Source organism: Gossypium raimondii, chromosome 7 (assembly GCF_025698545.1).
Source record: "Gossypium raimondii isolate GPD5lz chromosome 7, ASM2569854v1, whole genome shotgun sequence".
In the NCBI taxonomy this organism is placed as follows: Eukaryota; Viridiplantae; Streptophyta; class Magnoliopsida; order Malvales; family Malvaceae; genus Gossypium; species Gossypium raimondii.
This window is the reverse complement of record NC_068571.1, coordinates 42194993-42220784: the sequence shown is the minus strand read 5'-3', so window position 1 is coordinate 42220784 and position 25792 is coordinate 42194993. Positions and strand designations below refer to the sequence as shown.

Here is a 25792-nt window from a genome sequence, read left to right as displayed (position 1 = left end):
GTTGAGGGAGTTCCATGGCCAGATGTGGGGCTGTTGAAAGAGAGGGATTTTAATTTTTTTTGGTGAAGGGCATCAGAAATGAATTTTGAGAAAAAAATTTGCTTAAATAGAGATATAAAACGACACCGTTTCAGTCAGGGGCATTTAGCACCAAGTTTACCTCGTTATTTTTCTTGTGATTTCGGTTTGGTCCTCATTTGAACGATGCCATTTTGGAGGGAAAGGGAAAATTACCCTTTCAGTCCCTCTATGTTATTCGCGCGTTCATAATAGTCCTCTTCTTTTATTTATTTATAGATTTGGCCCCGAATTTTGTTTTAAAATCCAATTTAGCCTTTTTTTGTTATTTTGATTATTTTATCATTAAAACTAATAAATTATTATTATTATTAGTAGTAGTAGTAGTAGTAGTAGTAGTAGTAGTAGTAGTAGTAGTAGTAGTATTAATATTATTGTTATTATCATCATAGTTATGTTTATACTTACTATGTAAATTTTAAATATATGTATCTTGTTATATTATTATTATTATTACATAATTGCTTCTATATATATACACACATACATACATATTTAATATTTACATACATATATACGTTTATATTTTATAATGTATATACATACATAAATATTTTATCTTTTATTATTCGTATTGTTATTGTCGTTCTATTGGATATTTCTTTATTCATTTATTTATGTGTTCGTCATTATTTTTAGGAAATGCTTTAGTTCCTTTTTATTTACTTGTTATTTCATAAATACTTGATTTGTTTTTTTATGTATTTTATTTTTTAATTGTTGCTCATATTAGTTAGGCATGTATTATCACGTTCATTATCATTTTTGTTACACATATTAATATTGTGTTTATTCATACCATTTTATGTTAAATTAATTTTATTTAATGTAAATCATGGCTTTAAAATAAGTAAAATTTCGTATTCTGAGATTCGAAAAGATCGTGCCTTAACTTACGGAGTTTCGACTTTCTCGACAAATTCAAACATACGAATCCTTTCAAACTTAAGTTTTTTAAACAATCTCGGAAATTATTAAAAAATTATGTTCTAACTTATGGGACATGATTTCTTTTCTAAACCCGAGATAACCAAATATCTTTCAAAATAAATAATTTATTTTTTTGAGGCATTTATTCACGTATCGAGAATTGAAGACATTGTATCCTAACTTACGGAATATAATTTTCTTTCTCGATTAACGTAAAATATGCCCATTTTCTCGAAATTTTTAGCATTTCAACACTACACCAGAATAGGCTTTTAGCGGCACTTTTTGCGGCGTTTGGAACAAATGCGCCACAAAAAATCGAGCATTAGCGGTGATTTAGCCAAAGCGCTGCTAAAGGTAGAGCATTAGCGGCGATTATCCGGAAGCGCCGCTAAAAATAGGAATTAGCGGCGTTTTATATAAAGCGCCACAAAAAACCTAAGACCAATGGCGTCGTTTTTGCGATTTTTTAAACCTTTAGCGGCGTTTTTGTGTAAGCGTCGCTAATGCTCCGATCTTTCGCGGCGTTTTTGTGAAAGCGCCGCTAATGCTCGGATCTTTAGCTGTGTTTTTGTCTATGCGTTGCTAATTCTCAGATCTTTAGCAGCGTTTTTGTCTATGCGCCGCTAATGCTCGGGTCTTTAGCGACGTTTTTGTCTATGCGCCGCTAATGCTCGGGTCTTTAGCGGCGTTTTTATACAAGCGCTGCTAATTCTCGGATCTTTAGCGGCATTTCTAACTGAGCGCCACTAATTCGCTTGTCTTCAGCGGCATTTGTATTTAAGCGCCGCTAAAGTATTTACCTTTAGCGGCGTTTTTGCCGAAGCGCCGCTAATAGTAACAAAAATCTTATAAGTTGAAATAATTAATATTTTGTTCTATTTATTATATAGTGGGACAATTTACATTTAAATTATAATTAACAAATAATATTGATTAATATAAAAAGTTTTTATTAAAGAGAAGTCGTATATATATAATAACTAACTATTTATAACATTGATTATTTAAACTACTTTACGAGAGAAAATATATTAAATTATGAATAAAATAAAATATAATAAAACTTAAATTGTTGTATTAATGTAAAGAATAAATTAAAAATAGAATTAACTTTTTACAAGAGTAATAAATTTTGGTAGTATATATTGTTCGACTAATTTATACAAATTAAATATATATATTTTAACCATTAATTATTGACTATATTTTATGATTAATTATATATATTAAACATTTAGGGAATTTTTTTTATGGACGGTATTTTAATGAGTACGGGGTATAGATTTAAGGTAATTGGGATTTAAGGTTAATTTAGGGGTTAGAGGTTTAGGGGTTTGAGATTTAGGGTTAATTTGAACGGTCATGTACAGGGTTTAATTAATTAGATTTGTTTTTGATTATTTTTTATGGTGAATATATACGTTCTTATATATTTGTAAAATAGATATTCCAGAATAAATTTAATATATATATATTGAATATTATAATAGGTAGATCATGATCACTTTATGCATGTCGATTGATAATTTATAATTTGAGACTTGTATAATTATCTTGTATATTTAAAAACATTTAACCGCCCTAATAACCATTAATTGATTTTTTGATATATATATATGGCTATATATATATGGTTAATTAGTAGCAATATACCGATGCAAAAATATCGATACTTAAGTTCAAAATGATAAAAACTTATATTTAGATCCATATATACAAAATTTTTGTCATAAAGATATTGCTAGCATATATTTCAACTAATTTGTACAACATTTTTAACTACTATATATAATATATATATATATATATATAATTAATTAACTTGCATGTTTAATAGATTTTCACTATATTTTGTGATTATTAAAGAGTATTAATTTAGGAATTTTTGGGTTTGGTCGGGGTTTAGACGGTCATGATAGGGTTTCTTAAGAGGTTAATATTAGATTGATTAATTTTTACGGTAAATATATATTTGTAAAATAAATCCGGATGATCGATTAATTTAATTAATATATATTAACGAAGTTTAGTATAGTTTATATTATAATTATTAATTAATAGATATATATATATATATATATATATATATATATAATAGGTGCGTGGTAGTTAGATGATCATTTTATGGATGCATGTTAATTTATAATTTGAAGATTGTTAAATGATACAATTAACTAATAATAGTTGTATATTTAAAACATTTAACCCAAATATTTAACGGCCATTTGAAATTTTTGATATATATGGATATATATATATAGTTATTAATTATTTAATTTGTATATATAGGACCAAAATAATCTTGGTATAAATAAATAAACAAATAAATAAGTAGGTAATTATGTATTTGTTAGGTAATTAATTATTTAAATGTAAGATCACAAAAAAAAGAGAAATTTAGCGGCGTTTCTATAGAAAAACGCCGCAAAAGGTAGCCTTTACCGGCGTTTTAGTCAAAAACGCCACAAATATTGCAATATACGACGTCGTTACGTGTTAGGGAATCAGTTTCTATTGTGGCGTTTTATAGGTAAGCGCCGCTAATATTCTTGATACTCTATCAGAACGGCGTCGTTTCAGTTGAATGATGTACTCTATTACTGGCGTTTTTCGGGAAAACGCCGCAAATATGTGTACAATTTTGTGAAAATGTCACCGTTTGTTTGTGTAATTGAAAATTTGATTTTAGGGGTTGGGGGGATTTAGGGTTTAAGGGTTATGCTTTAGGGGTTAGGGGATTTAAGGGTAATGGGTTAGGGGGTTATGGATTTGGGGTTTAAGGTTTCAACGGTTATGTTAGAGTTTAAGTTATTAGATTAATTAGTTTTATTAATTTTTATATCAAATATGTTCTTATATATTTCTAAAATATATAATAATAAATTTAATATATTGAAATTATGAGTATATAGTTTAAATTTATTTATTTATCAATAAAATTAAATATTATAAATTTCAAACTTTATACAAAAAAATAAAAGTTGTCTACTATTAATTATTGTTTAATCAATTATAACTATTTTATGATCATTAAAGATTTAGGGATTATTTTGGATGGCCGTGCTATTTTAAGGATTAGGGGGTATATATGGATTTAAGGTTTGGGATATAAGGGTTAGGGGTTTAGGGGTTAAGAGTTACGGGCTAAGGGTTAGTGGTTTAGAATTTAGGGTTTAGGGTTTCAGGGGTCGGATAAGGGTATTAGGTTAGTTTAGATTAATTTCTTTAAATAATGTTTTAAAAAATCAATTTAAAGTACCAATTGATATCAATTGGTATAATGTTTTTGTCATTTAAATATTATTTTAAATAGAATTAAGTTTAATAAGTTAAAAAATAGTTTGAAATATGCATTAAAGCTTTATTAAATGGCGCCGTTTCAGACTATAACTTAAGTTTTTAGTGGCGTTTTTTGGAAACGCCGCAAATATACAAGAAATAGTGGCGTTTTCCTAACAAACGCCGGAATGGTGTCTTAAAATTTTGGCAAAACGACGCCGTTTCTGTTCATCGTGTTTTAACTTTGCCATTTTCTCTATAGGCAGAACACAATAAATAGAAACAGAATCAGAGGACAAAACGAAAGCGATTGAAACGAAAGAGAAAATACAAAGGAAAAAAGGGAGAGGGGAACTCACAAATCAGGTGAAACGAAGCAACAGTTGAGCCAATCTTGACAGGATAGTATCAAAGTTGCGGAATTTGTGGTTAAAAGGTAAGCTTTTTTTCTTTTAAAATGATGTATCTTGATTTAGGGTTTGGGTTAAGTGTAATTTGGGAAATTGGGGTTTAAATAATAAATTCAATCACCAAGCTTTGGCCTGTTTGTTTGGGAATTCGGGGAATTTGGGAATTTTTGCGTGTCTAGGGTTTAGGAAGAAGTGCCGATCCTGGGTTTGCTTTCTAGTTTGTTCTTCTCATGGTTGAAGAGTTAACATTAACAGTTGTTCTTATGTTCAACTTTTGTTTAAGGTACTCACACTGCATTTGCCCAACTGTTAAAGAAAGGAGAACTCAAAATTGTTTGTTAACGATTTGTTACTGCCTTATTGATCAGCTCGTATTTAGGTAAGTTTCCTGAACTTAATTAGTTAATCAAAATGTCCTTACTTTAATTCCTTCTGATTTCAGATCTGTTGATGAAATTCAGATGTTCCCTTCTGTTTTTTCTGTTATTATTATCTTATTTGTTACTTGGATTTCTTTGTGGAATTGAAAATATATTTTTTTAAAAGCGCGAGCTTTTAGGTCTTTTTTATTGTTAATGTGTTATGTGGTCAATTAATGGATTCAGGAGGGACATAGGCTTCTAATTTTGTAAGATGCCATAATAAATTGTGGTATATTATTCTTTTGCAAATAATTTGTTATATTTTGTTAACATGTTGCTAAATCGATTATGTGTATTGAAGAAGCAAATCTGTCTTAAAAAATGTGCTCATTATGTATGTATATATGAGTGAATGATGGTGACTTGCTGTAATTTGTTTGAAATCGAAATTCATTTTGTATTGCGCTTTCTTGATGCACCAGTAAAATTAGGAGTCAACCGATAATTGCTTGGCATTCTAAGGTTAATCTTTGGGCACTTAATTTGGTTAATTGGCATTTTAACGCTGACAAGTTAAACTTCATTTGTTTTATGAGAGACTGGGTTTGGGGATTAGGCCTCTTTTGGTGAAAATAAAATTTTATGTTACAGTTGTAGATGTTATTTTTATGCATCATTGGAACAGATACTGATATTATCTGGTTGCAATCTTTTGCAGTGACTACCAGTTCAAGCTTCTGTTTATTGGAGATTCTGGTGTTGGAAAATCTTGTCTTCTTTTGAGATTTGCTGTAAGTTTCTTGACTTACGTTTCCATTTGAAAGCAAATGTCTACATTGTAGAGATCTATTTTCCTCATCATACATTCTTAGTTTCTTATATGATTGCCCTGAATGCTTATATCCATGTATGATGCTAGATTGTAATAATGATTCATTAAAAAATTTAACTGCATATAACATGTGTCTTGAGACAGTGAAATGTGCACTTCACGAGTTTGGACATAGGCAGTTGTGGCCTCTGAATCATGTCACTATATTTAGTTGTATAAAAGGAAGCATCAAACATGTGGAATTTTGGATATTTCCAGATGGTTATGCAGGACAAAATCATGAACCTGAGATTTTGTAATTTCTTCTATGAAGTGTGGCCTACGCTTCTATGAATTTGAAGAATTTGTCTATTTTTGTGTTTCAAAACATTCATTTTCTTGGATAGCAAGATTATCATTCATGTACTGCAAAGAACAAGTTTTAAAGGTAAATGAAATAAGCATGATTACCACAGAATTGAATGAAAGATTAGAGGTCAAAGGCAAATGAAATAAGCATCGATCAAGATTTGAATAAGGCTTTATTTTATGCAAATTAATTTCATAACAAAGCCAGCTGCAAATAGGTAAATAATCATAATTAATTTGAACACCAAATACTCATACAATGAGTTCTTAGCAGCCATGAATATAATTCAACATCTGCTCCTGTTTTTCCTATAATTTTTGAATAATAGACCTCAGTTCATCACATTCCTAGTGCATTCAAGTCTCGCATTACAGAATTCATAATTAATTTCTTTCTTCGCTAAGAATTTTAATGAAATTAATAAAATTGTAAAATTCTCATAAGCATTTTACTTAAAATAAGATATTTCATTTAACTAATAGCGTTATAAACATTGAGATACCAAATTATGTAAAAATTAAAATATAAATATAAAATCTCAAATTTACGAATAGTAAAAATTAAAATATAAATATAAATATAAATATAAGATATTACATAACTTACATTAGTTAATATACATAAATTACATAACTTAGTTAATTAATATTATACATAACTTACATTAATATTATACATAATTACATAACTTAGTTATTTAATATTATACATAACTTACATTAATATTATACATAAATTACATAACTTAGTTAATTAATATTATACATAACTTACATTAATATTATACATAAATTACATAACTTAATTAGTTAATATACATAAATTACATAACATACATTAATATTATACATAAATTACATAACTTAGTTATTTAATATTATACATAACTTACATTAATATTATACATAAATTACATAACTTAATTAGTTAATATACATAAATTACATAACATAATTAGTTAATATACATAAATTACATAACATAATTAGTTAATATACATAAATTACATAACTTAATTAGTTAATATACATAAATTACATAACTTAATTAGTTATTATACATAAATTACATAACTTAATTAGTTAATTATACATAAATTACATAACATACATTAATATTATATGAAATTACATAACTTAGTTATTTAATATTATACATAACTTAGTTATTTAATATTATACATAACTTACATTAATATTATACATAAATTACATAACTTAGTTAATTAATATTATACATAACTTACATTAATATTATACATAAATTACATAACATACATTAATATTATACGAAATTACATAACTTAGTTATTTAATATATTATACATAACTTACATTAATATTATACATAAATTACATAACTTAGTTATTTAATATTATACATAACTTACATTAATATTATACATAAATTACATAACTTAGTTATTTAATATTATACATAACTTACAACTTACATAACTTACATATTTTTAATTATTCGTAAATTACATAACTTACATAATTTTCATAATAAATAACTTACATAAACATAACTTACGTAGCTTAATTATACTTATTCCTAAATCCTAAACATGTGCACATTATTGTCAAGATTAGGCTTCAAGAAATAAGAAATGGACCGGTCTTGGATGAATTTGTCAAGGGTAAGCGACGATTATCGAAATGGAGTACAAACTTTTCTAGATTTTGCATTTCAATATGCAAGCCAAGAGAACATGATTCTTTGCCCGTGTAAGAAGTGTGTCAACATAAACTGACATTATCGTGAAGTTGTATACGAGCATCTAATTGTTGATGGGTTTGTTCGTGGTTATAAACAATGGTTTTTTCATGGAGAATGCCCGCCTAGTACTTCCTCTTCAAGGATGGATGTATCTTATGATAGTACTGCTTACCATCAGTCTGTTAGAGGGGATGATATGGAAGGGATGTTGCGGGAAGCATTTAATATTCACAGTCATGGTTTACAATCGTTCCCACCCGACTTTGTGCCATCTGATGATTGCCGAACCCGGAAGATGTGTACATCATGAAGAGCCGAATGGAGAAGCGGCAAAGTTCTACGCGCTACTTAATGAGATGAATGAAGAACTATATGAGGGATCGAAATTTTCAAAAATGTCTTTATGCATTCGTCTTTTCCAGTTAAAATGTTTGGGAGGGTGGACCGGGAACTCATTGACAATGCTGTTAGAGTTTTTGAGAGAAATGTTTCCGTTTGCAAAGATCCCTCAGTCATGCAAAGATATGAAGAAAATGATAAAAGAATTAGGTCTTGGGTACAACAAAATCCATAGTTGCCCGAATGATTGCATGTTGTATTGGGGCGATCGGAGAAACCAACAGTACTGTCATGTATGCGGCGAATCCCGTTGGATAAATAGAAACATAGAAGATGGGAACGACGATGAAAATGATGCACAGCCAAGAAAGAAGCCGGTCAAGATTTTACGGCATTTTTCGCTGATACCAAGGCTTCAAAGGCTTTTCATGTCCTCAAAGACAGCGGAGTCAATGACGTGGCACCATGAAGGACGAACCGATGATGGATTATTAAGGCATCCGGCAGATTCTTTAGCTTGGAAATCATTTGACAATAAATTTCCAAGCTTTGCAAGCGATCCCAGGAGTGTGAGGCTTGGCCTAGCATCGATGGATTTAATCCTTACAAGATCATGAGTAATCGCATACAAGATTTTGGCCGATGGTGCTTGTTCCTTACAATCGCCTCGTGGATTTGCATGAAGCAATCTTCCCTTATCTTATCTATGATTATCCACGAGAGAAAGGGCCCGGAATGATATCGACATTTATTTACAGCCACTTATTGAAGAGTTAAAACAATTATGGGTGGTGTCGAGACATACGATGTCTTGAGAAAGGAGAACTTTAATTTACGTGCGCTTTGATGTGGACCATTAATGACTTCCCCGCTTATGCCAATTTATCCGGTTGGAGTACCAAGGGTCGTTATGCGTGCCCTTGTTGTGCTGCACAAACATGTTCGCAATGGTTATACAATGGGAAAAATTTCTCTTACATGGGGTATCACCGGTGGTTACCGGAAAATCATAGATTTAGATCTTAGAGTTCGGTATTTGACAGTACTGAAGAGTTCAGAGAAGCTCCTTCGCAGACAAGTGGATCTGAAATCTTGTTAATGTTGGAAGATATGAATTTTAGTTATGGGAAGATGAATCAACCGCCAAACACGCAAAGACATAGAAGATCAAATGATGAAGCTGATGATAACTCCGATGAAGAGGATGATCCTAATGAGGCAGACTTGTGGAAAAAAAGAAGTATTTTTTTTGAGTTGCCTTATTGGGAGTACCACCTTTTACGACACAATCTTGATGTTATGCATATTGAGAAAAATGTCTGCGAGAACATTGTCTGTACAATTTTGAATGTAGACGGAAAATCAAAAGACAATCTTCGAGTCGACTTGATTTAGTTCGATGGGAATTGACCGATCTTCATCCGAATCCACTTCGAATGGTAAATATCGGTTGTCGCTTTCTATTTTCTCAATGTCGAAGACAGAGAAAGAAGTGTTCGCATGGTGTTGAAGGATATAAAGGTTCTGATGCGTATGCATCTAATATATCTCGATGTGTTAGTGTTAAAGATCGAAGACTATATTTGCTAAAATCACATGACTATCACATCTTGATGCAAGATTTATCGCCAGTTGTTTCTACGATGTTGTATTTCAAGAAGGTGACGCGTCTTGTATAATTGAACTATCCAATATAATGAAAGCCATTTGTGGCAAAGTTTTGGATGTTCAAGAACTTCAGAAGGTACAGGATCGAGCCGCTTTAACTTTATGCAACATGGAGAAAATCTTCCCACCTTCCTTCTTCACTATTATGGTTCACTTGATAATCCATCTCCCGCATGAAGCAATTCTTGGCGGACCCGTTTTCTATCGATGGATGTATCCCATAGAAAGGTGTTAATCGAAATTTTTAAAATTTTCCTTCATTCACCTATATGCCTTTAGTTACAACTTTTGATAATGTTGTATACTGTGTTTAGGTTCCTATCCAAATTAAAGTCTTATTGCTGCAACAAGCGTTATCCAGAAGGATCGATTGCTGAAGGCTACTTGGCAGAGGAATGTATGACCTTCTGTTCAAGATATTTGGAAGATGTTGAAACAAGGTTGAACAGAACAAATAGAAATGCTGGACTCACGGATCATAACTTGGCCGATAATTATTTGTTCCAAAGTTTTGGAGAACCAATCGGTAAAGTTGAAATTGCAGAATTATATGATTTATCGTGGGTTCAAGCACATCGATATGTTCTGTTTCACCACGAATCAGTGGAACCTTTATGCAAGTAAGTTCTACAAATTTGTTGGATATTCATTATTTAAAAATTGTTTATAATCTAACAAACTGAACATATTTTTAACATAGTGAGTACAAACAAATATTGAGATCTCGTTCGCTCTCCCGAAGAACACAACATCGAGATATCAATAAGTTGTTTACAGAATCTTTTCATGAATGGTTAAGCCAAACGGTATGTAATTGGAGCTTTCACCGACAAATAATAATATTTACTCAAAACATTTTTAAATACAAATGTTTACTTTCCATTCAATAGGTTTGGAGTGGGAAGAACGTCATCGACGAAGTTAAATGGCTTTCTCAAGGTCCAAATCGGGTGGTTAAAAGATATAGTGCGTTCCTCATAAATGGATTCAGATTTCATACAAAATATCGCGAGAGATTGAGGAGAACGCAAAATTGTGGAATAGTGGTTAATTCCTCAATTACAAGTTATGCTAGTGCTAGGGACAATAATCCTGTGGAGGGAAATGTGGAATATTTTGGACTTCTTACTGACATAATTGAGTTGAATTACTACGGCAAATGGAAAGTTGTCTTATTTTGAGGTGATTGGGCCGATGTTAATACTGCACGTGGAATCAAGCATGATCAATTTGGTTTCACAATGGTAAACTTCGCTCGATTGATTCACATAGGACAACAATTGATTGATGAGCCGTATGTATTTTCTTCTCAAGTCAAACAAGTTTTTTACTCAAAAGACCCAACTGATGAGGGCTGGTACGTTGTACTCCGTAACATCCCTAGAGACTTGTTTGACATGGGCAGTGGAAGTAGACATGACATTGACGACAGAACAGAAACTTTGCCATTTCCAGAACAGAACTTAAACGAAAACATCCCTAGTACTAGTACACAATTTCAATGGGTCCGCCAGGATACGGATGAAGAGATTTACGAATTATAATGTATTAACTTTTTACGATTATCTAATTACATCTACGAATGATGATATTTCAACTATTTTATATGTGAAATTATTGTTGTAATTGTATACTAAGTTTTCAACTAATTTATTTGTATTGCAGATAAAATGCCTAGAAGAAAAGTGCAATCGCACCGCATTGTTCAAGGTACTCCAAACTCGTGAAACAAACAAAGACCGAACAATGATGACTATTGGATCTTGAATGTTCCGGTTACACCTGAGGAACCTATAGAAGTTCAAAGTAATTTAACATTTAATTTACATGTGTGTTGACTTCTTGTTTGTTTATTTTTAAATTTCGTATATTACAATACTTTTATTTTTCAGATGAAACTGTGGGGGCGCGAGAGGTCGCGGACGTGCAGATCTCGAGCGATTTATACGACCTAGATCCAGTCGAGCGTGTCCAAGTATCCAGAGGTCAGCCTATTGGATCAGAAGCTCGCCTTTTAGCAGGATACATGGGCATTCTAGCAGGGAATGCAAATATGTTGCCAATTAACTTCGAGTCATGGCATAAAGTGCCCGAAAGTAACAAGAACCAAGCTCTCGATAACATTAAGGTAAAAAAACGTGTATGTCATTTATAATACTTGGGTTTAAGATTAGTTTACATTTACTTTCTTAAGTTGTGTTTTTTGTAGGCGAGATTTGCTCTAGAGGTCTCCGATGCTTATGTAAAGAAGGCATTGGGAAAAAGATGGAGAGACCATAAGAGCACTTTAAAGAAAAACTATTTTAAGATAAAAACAACACTCGACGAGAGATTACAAAATGTCCCGCCGGGAATACTGAGGTACCAGTGGGAAGAGGTCGTTAGATTTTGGACTTCGAAGAAAGGAGAGGTATGTGTAACTTATAAAATTTTGTAATTATTTTGGCGTATAGTATTTCCTAATTAACGTACTAATAATTTCATAATGTAGGATCGTGAAGAAGTTGGAAAAAAAAGTAGGCAGCAACAAAAATTCACTCACATAGCTGGGTCGAAAAGTTTTGCGTGTGTAGCTCATGCAGAGGTATTTTCAATTTTTTAATATTGGCAGATATTTATTACTTACTTACAATAATATTTTTACTATTGTATTGTAGGAACTGTCGTCCGGTCAAAAAGTTGGACGCCTTCAACTTTTGACATTACACATAGGAAGAAAGATGGAAACCTTATGACTCAAAGTCAGTAAATTATGGTACGTTTGCTTAATTAATACAATTTCACTTGTTTTAATTATTTATAGTGTTTATTTTCTAATGATTTATTTCATTTATTGTAATGCAAATATTGTTAAGTTATGTTGCATTGGGTTTTTAATATATATTATGCTCCTAACTATTTGATTTATTTTTAGGAAAAATTGAAGGATAAAAAGGCGAGTGAAGGCGATTACTTCCAAAGATAGTTCTGTTCATATTGACGACATTGATAACCGGATTATCACTGAAGTTTTGGGTCCTGAAAGGTATGGTCGGGTTCGATTTCAAGGATCTTTTGTTAACCCATCCCAATATTTTGGATCTAGCTCGCAGTAATATATGCATTCGGAGAGTCGAGCCGAAGCTGAAGTTCAGAGGTTAAGAGACTAGATGGCTCAGATGCAAGCGACAACAACTGAGCAAATTACACAACTTAAAGCGGAGGCAACATCGAGAGAAGCTGAGGTTCAAAAAAGATATGAAGAACTCCAGCTACAACTGAAAGCAGATGCAGTAGCGAGAGAAGCTGAGGTTCAACAAAAGTATGAAGAACTCCAGCAGCAGCTTAAAGCAGATGCGACAGCAAGAGAAGCAGAGGCAGCAGCGAGAGAAGTACAGGCTGCAGCGAGGGAAGCAGAGGCTAAAACGAGGGAAGCAGAGGCTAAAGCGAGGGAAGCAGAGCAGCGTCAAAAGTTTGATGAACTCTAGCAGCAGCTTCAGAGTATGATGAAGATGTTTCAGCAGTTGCAACAGCCGCCGTCTTAGACTATCGTGTAAATATACTTTGATTTTGACTTTTAATTATCATTTTAACTTTTAACATTTTTGTAAGAATAATACGAATTTTATTTTATTTATTGATATTTATTATATTATTTCTTTAATACATAGATTTATTACTTTTGGCTGGTTTAGATATGATTTCTTCTGATTTGTTTTTACAGGAGGGCTGCAAAAATATAAAAAATTTTATTTTACAAATCTGCCAAATTTAGTGGCGTTTTTTTTAAAAAAATGCCACTAAATTTGGTGGCCTTTTTAGTGGCGTTTTTGGTTAAAGCGTCGCTAAAGATAAAGGTCTTTAGCAGCGTTTGTGGAAAAAGCACCACTAAAGATCATGGTCTTTAGCGGCGTTTGTGAGAAAGCGCCGCTACAGATCAGAGTCTATTGCGGTGTTTTAGGGGAAAACGCCGCTAAAGAATAGGTCTTTAGTGGCGTTTGTGGTCAAAGCGCCGCTAAAGAATAGGTTCTTTAGTGGCGTTTGTGGTATAAACGCCGCTATAGATCAGGGTCTATTGCGGCCTTTTAGATAAAAACGCTGCTAAAGACCCTGATCTTTAGCGACGCTTCTCCCAAAAACGCCGCTAAAGATCAGGGTCTTTAGCGGCGCTTCCACTAAAGCGCCGCTAAAGGTCTTACTCTTCAGCGGCGTTTGTGCTAGTAGCGCCGCTATAGACCAACACCTTTAGCGGCGTTTATTTCTAAAAACACCGCTAAAGTTAGCGGCGCATTCTTTAGCGGCATCTGTTGCGACGCTTTTCAAAGCGTCGCTAAAAGTATCTGCGGCGCTAAAAAGCGCCGCTAAAAGCCTGTTTTGGTGTAGTGCAACAAAGGATCATGTTTTGAATCTTTTTCAAATTTTCAATCTTCGACACTAAGGCACTAATTAATTAACTAGGTACCAATTTGGGGCGTTGCGAGGGTGCTAATCCTTCCTTGTACGTAACCGACTCCCGAACCCGTTTTTTAATTTTCGTGGACCAAAATAGTTGTTTTGATGGAACCAAATTGTTTATTAAAACAACTATTTTTCGAGGTGACCCGATCACACCTCATCAAAAAAGATTAGTGGCGACTCCCATTTTTATTTTCATTTTTCAAAAGCCAAGTCGACTCCGTTTTATAATTTAAAACGACTGTGAATATAACTTAAAATCAAACCTTTTTTATAATTTTTTTTTGATATATCAACAGAGTAACACACAAAAAATTTGAAAGGGAATCAATATATAGACTTATTCCTAGGAATTAAATATATATTCAGAATTACACAACTATGGTAAATTTTATAAGTAGAAATACCATATATTTATAACAGAGTAGGACTAGAAGGCAGACCCGTGCAAGTAGGGTGGGAAAAATGGAGAGCATTTTATACCTTAGTCTTTCAATTGAAATCTGCATTGAAGCTTTGCCATCTTTAATGCTATTGTCAATTTGGTCCAATCTTCTAACTTGTTCACCAACTGAAAGTATTTATGTCTCCAAGACATACAAATTAATAAGGAACCAAAAACTATCCAAAAATCCAACAAGGAACCCAACGGCCATCCTAGTAAAAAAGCATAAAGGTTCAAAGAATTCATCATTTTTCCAGATAAGTTGTTGTTTGATAAGTCCAAAACACTGAGAAAAGATAAAACTAGATATGCTCTTCGGGATTTCACTAGCAAGGTTGTTTGTGGACAAATTGAGTGATTCCAACACCTTCATTTGGCCAATCTCCCTGGTTATGCTTTCCTCATGTTTCTTGATATATTCAGTGCAATCAACCCTTTCAAACTTGCTATTTATTGAGGGATTCCCCCACTTTTTGTTGCACGCCAAGTCAATGATCTTCAATAGTCCAGGGGTTTTCACATATTCTTGTTCCACAGCTTTTCATATAACTAATAGATGATCATCGAAGGTGCTTGTTGGGACTAAGAAAACAGAATGAAAAATTTGACAGAAACTTGAGCTAGAAGGCTCGATGTCTTGCTGAGGAAAACATTCAAAATCAGCTTAAGAACTTGAGTAAAAACCAGAGAATGAAGAAGAATTTTTGAAAGTTTCATTACAAAATGAATTAAGGCATAAAGCCATTACATATACCAGTCAATAAGCTGGTCAAAATAAGCAAATGTCATCTAAACATTTACCTAACACCACTAAGTAACCTAGTAAATTGATAAACATAACTTGCACACATAGTGAAGCTGATTTATCAATCCATCAGCACCTAATTACATCAAATATTTTATCAACTTAGTTCAAATCTAAATAAGTAACAAAATATTTCCTTGAAGTAACAAAATCAGCAGCATAGGCTCTAGCTGCAACATGCATGGCTCGGGCTGCATGGTCTGCTCCTTGTGCTACTCCTTGTTCTGCATGGAAGCCAACTTCAACAGTGCCACCATATACTCAAATTTTGGAATTATTGTCCCCCGTGTCATCGATGTCAACATAATAATACGTCAACTGGATTGTTACTTCCGAACTTCCAAGGGGAGCCATAGCAGTCAAATTGCAGAGGCATGAAGGAATGGTTCCTGAGATATTGTTGAGAGAAAGATCCAATACTTGAAGAAACTGTTGGCAACATAAAGTTGAATGTATGTCTCCATTAAACTCCTTCGATCATAGACAAAGAAAAATCAAATTCTCCAGTCTTTCTCCTATCCATGGTGGAATGATTCGACTAAAATTGTTATCCTTTTGTCTGTTGCAACAATAATATGTCATTGTCTTGTTCTTTTCTTTGATTTGATTATTGTGCGTGGGTTGTGGAAAACTAATAAATGAGAGAATTAAGTTACATGCTCTCATTCAATTAAACTGGTTTATCAAATAAAAAATAAGTTTAACTCCTACATTCTTCGAGTTCGAAATTAAAATTATTTGTGATACTATTTTTTAAATTTGAAAAATTGATTAAGTTCAAAAATAACTTGAGCCAATCATTAAGATATTTGATTCCGAAATAATTAGTTCAGTACTTCATATGTTGTCACCATAGTTTAATATATATTTGAGGTTATTGGAATTTAAGAATCCAGAACTGTTACAATTTGACCAACCATGCAACTGTTACAACCTTGCCCCTTGGGGCATGCAAAATTTGCTCGAATTTAGTTCTTTTGTTATGTCGTTTGGTTGAAAATGATAGGTGCTGATTGACATAATCAGTTTGAGTACAAGTTAAGTTTTACTAGTTTCCAAGTTATTAGTGGGAGTAGTTGTGTATTTGGTAGATTTTTATCACTTAAGTGGATTGTTTTCTTGTTGAATTGATAAGCTGATAGTTTCATACTTTCTATGCTGCACGTTTGTGTTTCTTTGTTCTCTATTCTTCTTTCACAAAACCACTAACAATTGGTATCTAGAGCTCCCATGGTTAGCCATTGTGGTAAAATTGTTGAGGCATGATGGAATGCTTCCTGATATATTGTTGAGAGAAAGATCCAATACTTGAAGAAATTGTAGATGACGTAAAGTTGAAAGTATGTCACCATGAAACTTATTTGATCGCAAACAAAGAACAATCAGACTCTCTAGTCTCGCCCCTATCCACGGTGGAATGATTCCAATTATTTTGTTCTCCCCCAAATCCAAGAGTTTCAATCTGGAACAATTTTTTAAGGATTCAGGTATTTCACCATACAAACTAGTGTTCCTTAAACGCAATGATCCCAACTGCTCAATTGTTCTCAGAGAATTGGGGACTGCCCCTAACAAATTATTGTTCTCTAAATTGATAGTAGATAATTGCTGGTATGTAGTCCAACAATCTGGAATCTGTCCCGATAACAAATTGTTAGAGAGATCAAGATAAGACATAACTATTCTTCTCTGTGCATAAGAAAGACAACGATCTATTGAACATGTTGTTGGACAGATCCAACACTGTCGATTTAGACAAGAATTGAGGTATGGGGCCATAAAAAAGATTCGAACTCAAATCCGTTGAAGGGTAAGTACCAAATTTTAGCGCAGATTTGGAACTCTCTCACTGATTTGGTTGAAGGATAGGTTTAAAAACAGGAGTCTTGAAGGCAAATTCCAAAACCAATCGGGGATGACGTCTGAAATGTTGGAATTGGAGATTTATAGATGGAAGAAACTCTTTCAGTAAGAAGTTGCAGCCAGTAGTCATATTCTGGGAAAGAATCTATATGTAAACCATGAAAAATTGGGAGCAACTTTGACCTGAAAACGTTGCCAGGAAATGGAATTCGATCTGTTTATGTGGGACGAGTGTACTTATACTAAAGAGTGTCAGAAAATAGCATGTTCGAAACTAATTTTTGGCCGAGAATGGCTTTTAATAGTTAGAGTTGCAGGAAATGGTCATATTCTGGGAAAGTGTTGGGTTTTTTATAGCAGCAAAATAAGAGAACAATACAGAGAACAAAGGAGGAAGAAACAAAGAACAATTTACGTACTCACAAACGTGCAGCAAGGAAGCAATCTGCTTTACACAACTGATATGCTTGCTCATTCAATATGAAAACAATACATTTATAGTCAAAATACATCACCAAATATTCAACTAACCCCACTAATCAGCATTAGGACTATTAAAACATTGCTTGTACACATGGATAAGCAGATTTATCAGCTCAATCATCCCATCAAAACATCAACATCAAAGTTCATTTTCAACCAAACTAAATTACATTGCAACTAAAACAGATATTGTTGCTATAACGTGCACAATTGCTGCAGCATGCATACAAGCTGCATGCACTCAACAAAATCATCATAGTATTATGTACTTTAACAAAAACATAACAGCAGCATGGTTGGCCATTTTTCAACAGAAAGAATCTACATGTAGCTCATGAAAAACTGTGAACAATTTTGACCTGAAAACGTTGCAAGGAAATGGAATTTGATCTGTCTATGTGGGAAAGTTTCAGTAAGAGTGTATTTATACACTCTAATACACCTTCATTTATTGCTTGTTTCATTAAGAAACATCTGTTTCTTAATTTACTTCGTTTCGCTATGATAGAGAATGAACTTTGTTGGTTCATTTGGGAATTTTGTTTCCTTGAATTCACTTTTTGATTCATTGATGTCTCTAAGCTACTTATCTCATCCTGTATTCTTTCTGGCAGGCTGATGGCTAGATTTTTTTGTGGACTTTAGATATTATATATCGATACAGCAACAGTGAGTATCACTTGAAATTAAACCTTATTTTACAAATGTTTTGATATACCAAAATAATAACACACACAAAAAAAGTAGTCCGTATATATATTCACGGGAAATTAAATATATATTCAAGATTACACAACTATGATAAAGCACACAATATATTAAAACTAGCATATGACTAGGAAGCAGACCCCAACGTGTAGGGAGAGAAAATGGAGAGCATTTTATACCTTAGTCTTTCAGTCGAAGTCTTTGCTGCAATTTGACTGTCTCCAATGCCATTGTCAATCTGATCCAATCTTCTAGTTTATTCACTAGCCGAAAGTATTTATGTCTCCAAGACCTGCTAATAATTAACGAACCGAAAACACCCCAAAATCCAACAAGAAATCCAACTGTCATTCCAGTAAAAAACCTGTAATAAAAACCCACAAAACATTTGTTGCCAAGTTTTTACATTTATGAGGGATGAAGGTACATCATTTGAAAAAATTTATTGCTCCTCAAACTCACTGATGGACCCTGCTCTATCAAATCCATTGAGCTTGCTATTATTCCCAATAAATTATCATTTGAAATACTAATGATTTAATGTCGCTGTAGCTGTAGTCAGAATTTCAAACCTCATTATATATGATGAAGTTGGTCAGTATGAAGCAAACACTCGACAGCAGGCAGGCCATGAAGACCAAGCTATGTAGGAGCTGCTGATGCAAGCTTATTTTGCTCATTTTGTAATTTCTAGTCAATGAAATGTAATTTAGTTCATTTAGAACTATGTTAGGTAGATGATTGATGTAATTTTCTATCATATGAGCTGTTAATTCAACTTTGCTTGTATGCACAAGTTAATTACTTCAAGTTTCAATGTTTAGTGGTGTTAGGTAACCATTAGGTGAATGTTTACTGTTTTTGACAAGCTTAGAGCTTGATTTATGTATTGGCATTTTGCCACTGTTAATTCTATGAATGAATCAAGTTTTGTTCATCAAATACTCTCCATTTTTCTAGCTTTTTCTTTTTTTTCTTTTGCTCGAATTTATTTGTTTGCTCAGCAAGCATCGAGGCTTGTTGCACAAGACACTTGCCGAGTCTATTATTTCTGTTAGTGCACCAACAATTGGTATCTAGAGCCTATTTCTTAAGGGACCTGGTATTCAATGAATGGCTTCATCAAACTTTTCACCAGCTACACCATAAGTTTTCAATGGGGAAGGCTATCACATATGGGTGGTCAAAATGAAGACCTACCTGCAGGCTTTCGATCTGTGGGAGGTGGTCAACTTTGATGTTGAACCAGAGCCACTTAGAGCCAATCCAACAGTGGCTCAGATAAGGCAGCATGCTGATGAGAGGACCAAGAGGCACAAGGCTATGTCCTGCATACAGAACTCAGTGTCAGATGTGATTTTCACAAGGATTATGGCCTGTGAAACACCAAAGCAGGCCTGGGATAAGTTGAAAGAGGAGTTTCAAGGGACAGAGAGGACAAGGCAGCAACAGTTGTTAAATTTAATGAGAGAATTCGAGAACTTGAAGATGAAGGAAGAAGAAAGTGTCAAGCAATATTCTGACAGGATTATGGCTATGGTAAACAGCATAAGGCTCCTTGGTGAGCAGTTCAGTGAAGCTGGGATAGTGGAGAAGGTGATTTCAACATTACCAGAGAGGTATGAGGTAAAAATCTCATCTCTCGAAGACTTAAGGGACTTGACCAGCATTCCCTTGACAGAGCTTATCAATGCTTTTTATGCACAAGAGCAGAGAAGAGCTAGCAGACTGGAGGAGCACCAGGAAGGTGCCTTTTAGGCAAAAACCAATACTGCCTATAAAGGCAAGAAGACCTGGAAAAATAGGCCTAAGCCTGATGCTGCAAGGGGCAATGACCAACCTTGCAGGCATTGCAAGAGGCCTAGTCATCCAGAAGAAAAATGTTGGTTCAATCCAGATGCTGTATGCCAGCATTGCAAAAAGAAGGGTCATGCTGAAAGAGTCTGCAAAAGCAAGGCCAAATCAAGGCAGAATCAGTTTCAACAGATGAAAGCTGAGGCTCGAGTAGCTAAGGAGGACAGTGACCAAGAGGAGTAAGTTTTTATTGTGTCATGCTCAGCTGTACAGGAGAGGCTCTCATCTGGTTGGCTTCTAGACAGTGGATGCACCAATCACATGACACCTGATGCTGCAATCTTCAAATCTTTAGACAGAAGCTGCAGAACCAAAATCAAAATAGGTAATGGCCACTTTATTCAAGCTGAAGGCAAGGGTGATGTGCTGATATGCACTCTCACAGGTGCCAAAGTGATTTCAAATGTGCTCCTGGTGCCTGAAATTGACAGAAACCTGCTCAGTATAGCTCAACTGCTGGAGAGAGAGGTTATTCTGTGATGTTCAAAGATAACCAATGCCAAATCAGTGATCCAAGTGGATCCAAGCTGATGGCAGTCCCTATGACTGATAAGAGCTTTGTAGTTGACTGGACAATAGAGTCAGACACTGCCTACGCAGCTACAACAGTTGAATCCAAGCTTTGGCATTAAAGGCTTGGACATGCCAATTTCAGATCAATGGCTCAAATGGTCAGAGAAGGATTAGCTGAAAACTTCACCAACATAGTGAAGCATGATGATGTGTGTGAAGTATGTCAGCTAGGCAAGCAGGCTAAACTTCCATTTCCCTCAAATCAAGCCTGGAGAGCCTCTGAAAGATTGCAATTGGTGCACACTGATGTGTATGGCCCCATGAAGACTGATTCATTAAGTGGAAACAGGTATTTCATATTGTTCATTGATGATTTCTCGAGATATTGTTGGCTTTACTTCTTGAAACAGAAATCAGAGGTGGCCTCTGTGTTTTGGAAGTTCAAAACTGCTGCTGAAACTGAAACAGGTTGCAAGCTAAAGACCATAAGGTCTGATAATGGGACTGAGTATACCTCAGCTCAGTTCCAAGCCTTTTATGATAAGGCAGGCATCAAACATCAACTTACCAACACTTATACACCTCAGTCAAATGGTGTGAGTGAAAGGAAGAATAGGAGTTTGATGGATATGGCTAGGTGCCTGGTGATTCAGAAGAATCTGCCTAAAGCTCTATGGGCAGAAGCAGTTAACACTACAACATACATTCAAAACAGGCTTCCAACCAAGGCTTTGGACCAGAAGACTCCATTCGAGGCCTGGTTTGGATTCAAACCATCACTGGCTCATTTGAAGGTCTTTGGATGCATCTGTTATGCACATGTACCTGCTGTTAAAAGGGACAAATTGTCTGAAAGGGCTCGACCTGGTATTCTGATGGGCTACAGCACTGTCAAGAAGGGTTTTAGGATCTTGGATCCTTCAACAAACAAATTGTCAGTCAGCAGGGATGTGGTATTTGATGAAAGGTCATGTTGGAACTGGGAAAGACATGAACCTGAGGAAGTTTCAGAAGAACTTGCAGCAGATCAAGCTGAGCCAGACCAAAATGGTCCTGAAATGGACATTGATGATAAAACAGTCAGGGGAACAAGACCATTGACTGAGATTTATGAAAGGGCTCATGTAGCCATAGCTGAACCAAGCAACTTTGAAGAGGCTGAAGCTCAGCAAGGGTGGAAGCAGGTAATGGCTGAGGAGATCAGCATGATTGAGAAGAACCAGACCTAGAAATTGGTTGAAAGGCCAGTCAAAAAGAAGGTAATTGGGGTGAAATGGGTGTACAAAGCCAAGCAAAATGCTGATGGAACCTTGAACAAACTAAAAGCAAGGCTAGTTGTCAAGGGGTTCAGTCAAAAATATGGCCTGGACTATCTGGAGACCTTTGCACCAGTGGCCAGGCTTGACACCATCAGACTGCTGATTACCTTAGCAGCACAGCTCGAATGGAAGATCCATCAACTAGATGTGAAGTTAGCTTTTCTGAATGGCTTCTTAGATGAAGACATTTATGTTGATCAACCACAAGGGTTTGAGATAGTTGGCAAAGAGCACATGGTCTATAAACTGAAGAAGGCCCTATATGGCTTAAAACAGGCTCCAAGGGCCTGGTATTCCAGAATCGATGGCTACTTGACTAATTTGGGATTTTTCGAAGCAAGAGTGAACCAACACTGTATGTCAAGAAGGAAGGGGCACAAACACAGCTCATTGTGTCCCTATATGTTGATGACCTGCTGGTGACAGGAGGAGATCAAACAATGCTGGTCAATTTCAAGACCAAGATGCAGGAGGTGTTTGAAATGTCTGATCTAGGGGAGATGTCCTATTTTCTTGGAATGGAGGTGTCACAAACACAAAATGGGATATTCCTAAGTCAGAAAAGCTTTGCCACAAAGATTCTGACCAAGTTCTCCATGCAGAACAGCAAGGCAACTAAAACTCCTATTGCTGTTAGAGAGAAACTATCGAGCCAAGGTGAATTTGAGAGAGTTTGTGAAACTACCTACAGAAGTCTAGTTGGTTGTTTGCTATACTTAACTGCCACTAGGCCAGACATAATGTATGTTGTAGGATTGCTCTCAAGATTCTTGCATTGCTGCAATGAGAAGCATTTTCAGGCTGCAAAAAGAGTGCTCAGATATATCAAAGGCACTTTAAGCTATGGTTTGAAGTATAGCAAGGAAGAAAATCTGAAGCTGGTTGGCTATACTGATAGTGACTAGGCTGGCTCGATAGATGATATGAAAAGCACCTCAGGGTATACTTTTAACCTTGGTTCAGCCATGTTCTGCTGGAGCTCGAAGAAGCAAAGCCTGGTGGCTCAATCTACTGCTGAAGCAGAGTATGTGGCAGCAGCAAGTGCTGTCAACCAAGCCATTTGGCTAAGGAAAATCTTGGCCGATTTGAATGTACATCAAAGAGAAGCAACAGAGATCTTTTGTGACAACCAATCTACTGTTGCAATTGCTAAAAATCTAGTGTTCCATGGAAGAACAAAGCATTTCAGCATTAAATTGCATGTTGTTCGAGAAATGGAGCAAGCACAAGAGATGAAGCTAATTCATTGTAATTTAGAGGATCAACTTACTGACTGTAACACCCCTTAACCCCGAACCGTCATCGGAATAGGGTTACGAGGCATTACCGAAAGTATCAAACAGTTTACAACAAATCTGCCCAATCGCGCAGCAGTTACTAAATTACTTATAATTTTAGCTACGGAACTCAAAATTTAATTCCATAAATTTTCCTTGAAACTAGACTCGTATATCTTCCTACCATAAAAATTTCATAATTTTTGGTCCAGCCAATTAGTACAGTTTATTAGTTAAAGTAAGCCCTGTTTCACCAATTGACTGCCCTGACCTCTTGTCACTAAAAATAAAATTTCTCATTGTAGGATTGTCATATGAAGTTATTACTTATTTCTACAGAAAATATACTCAATAAGGATTCTATACATATAAACTACAACTCATAATTATTTTTGTACCATTTTTAGTGATTTTCTAAACTTAGAACAGGGGACTCCAAAAACAGTTCTGACCCTGTCTCACTAAAATTCACATATCTTAAAATATAAAATTCTTTTTGCTAAACCGTTATTTTTATATGAAAATAGACTTAACAAGATTTAATTTAATATATCATTCACCCTCTAATTCATTTTATACTATCCTAGGTGATTTTTCAAAGTTACGCCACTGTTGCTGCCTGAATTCTGTTTCTTTGCAAAGTTTACCCTTTCTTGATTTTCATACTTAACCATTTTAAAAGCCAAACATTATCACATAATCACACATCTTTCTTTAGCAATCTCATAGATACAACATTCAAAATGACTAATCCCTATACATCACTTAGGTTTATACATTACCTAGGTACATGCCACATTATCAACAGAAAGGTACATCACTAAAATGTCTCTGAGGTCGGGATTACTTTGGATCTTGGATCGAACACTAGTTTTTTACTAACTGCATACGGAAACAACCGTCATGAGTATGTGTATACTCAGTGGTATTACCATAATTCAAATTAATAACATTAATCGATAAATTATAAATATTTTATTTATGTCTACAATTATTCATTAATTATCTCATACATTAAATCAACTTGATAATTAATAACAATAAGCAATAATTCAAATCTTATATTTAATTGTATTCATACCTTATTTCACTATCTCAATTCCGTGGATTTTTCTTATAGTTCATTTCAATTCATATACAATTCATTTCATTTAATTTATATTCAATATCAATTTTATTGCAATTTTTACTCACTAATATCATATAACAAAATTTACTCTTTATCATATTATGAACTTTGGGTTCATATATTTAAATCTCATATCTCGATTTCCAATTCACATATCAATTCACAATTTCACTTTCTCATTTCTTTCCATATCCCAATCAGTCACACTTATTCAAATTTTCTCATTTCAATTATTTACCCCTATTAACAAGACTCGGACCTTGGCGGATACACGGATCCAACCAAACACACCAGAATGGCACCCAGTGCCTCATCGGATAGTTCGAAGCAATAGTTGACACCCAGTGTCTCATCGGCAAAGCCGAAGTAAGTTGGTACCCAGTACCTCATCGAATCTATCCGAAGTAACAGTATGACACCCAGTGTCTCATCGACTCAAGGTCGAAGTATCCCTGAACACTTCCAATCCTATGGCATGCCAACTATATCCGACTCAAATTTCGACTAGTTAATAGGGTTTCGAATCACATTTCAATTCAATCACTTTCTCATACTTTCAATTCAAATCATTCCAATTTAATCACCATTTGATTCAATACATTTTTCTATTTCAAATTCACTTCCCACTTTCAAATCAATGTACAGTTCAGTACCAATACATATTTCACAAATCATACTTCGATTCGAATCAAACCACTTTTCAGTCAATACTCAATTCACGTATTCACACTTATTCATAATTTAATTCACTTTTATTCAATTCATATTTTTAATTCATTCAATTAAATATCGATATTCTCCTTATTTTTATTTACTAAACATATTATTCAAAATTCAACAATTACTATCAATAAATTCAATATCAATACGTATATATATATATATATATATATATTTCATTCGATTCAATCATGATACTCACCTCAATTTTCTTATCATGTATATTAATTTAAATTTTAACGATTAATAATTAAATTCGAATTATGGTAA

The 25792-nt window shown here is 34.1% G+C and overlaps 1 protein-coding gene across 1 annotated transcript; it reads left to right on the top strand.

Annotated features, from left to right (window-relative positions):
* Positions 1-19898: 19898 nt before the first annotated feature.
* LOC128042557 (uncharacterized) lies at positions 19899-21196 on the top strand. Its single transcript, XM_052633945.1, has 4 exons — positions 19899-20457; positions 20558-20677; positions 20770-20927; positions 20996-21196. The coding sequence occupies exons 1-4, from the start codon at positions 19899-19901 to the stop codon at positions 21194-21196; spliced, it is 1038 nt and encodes a 345-aa protein (XP_052489905.1).
* The last annotated feature ends 4596 nt before the right edge of the window (positions 21197-25792 follow it).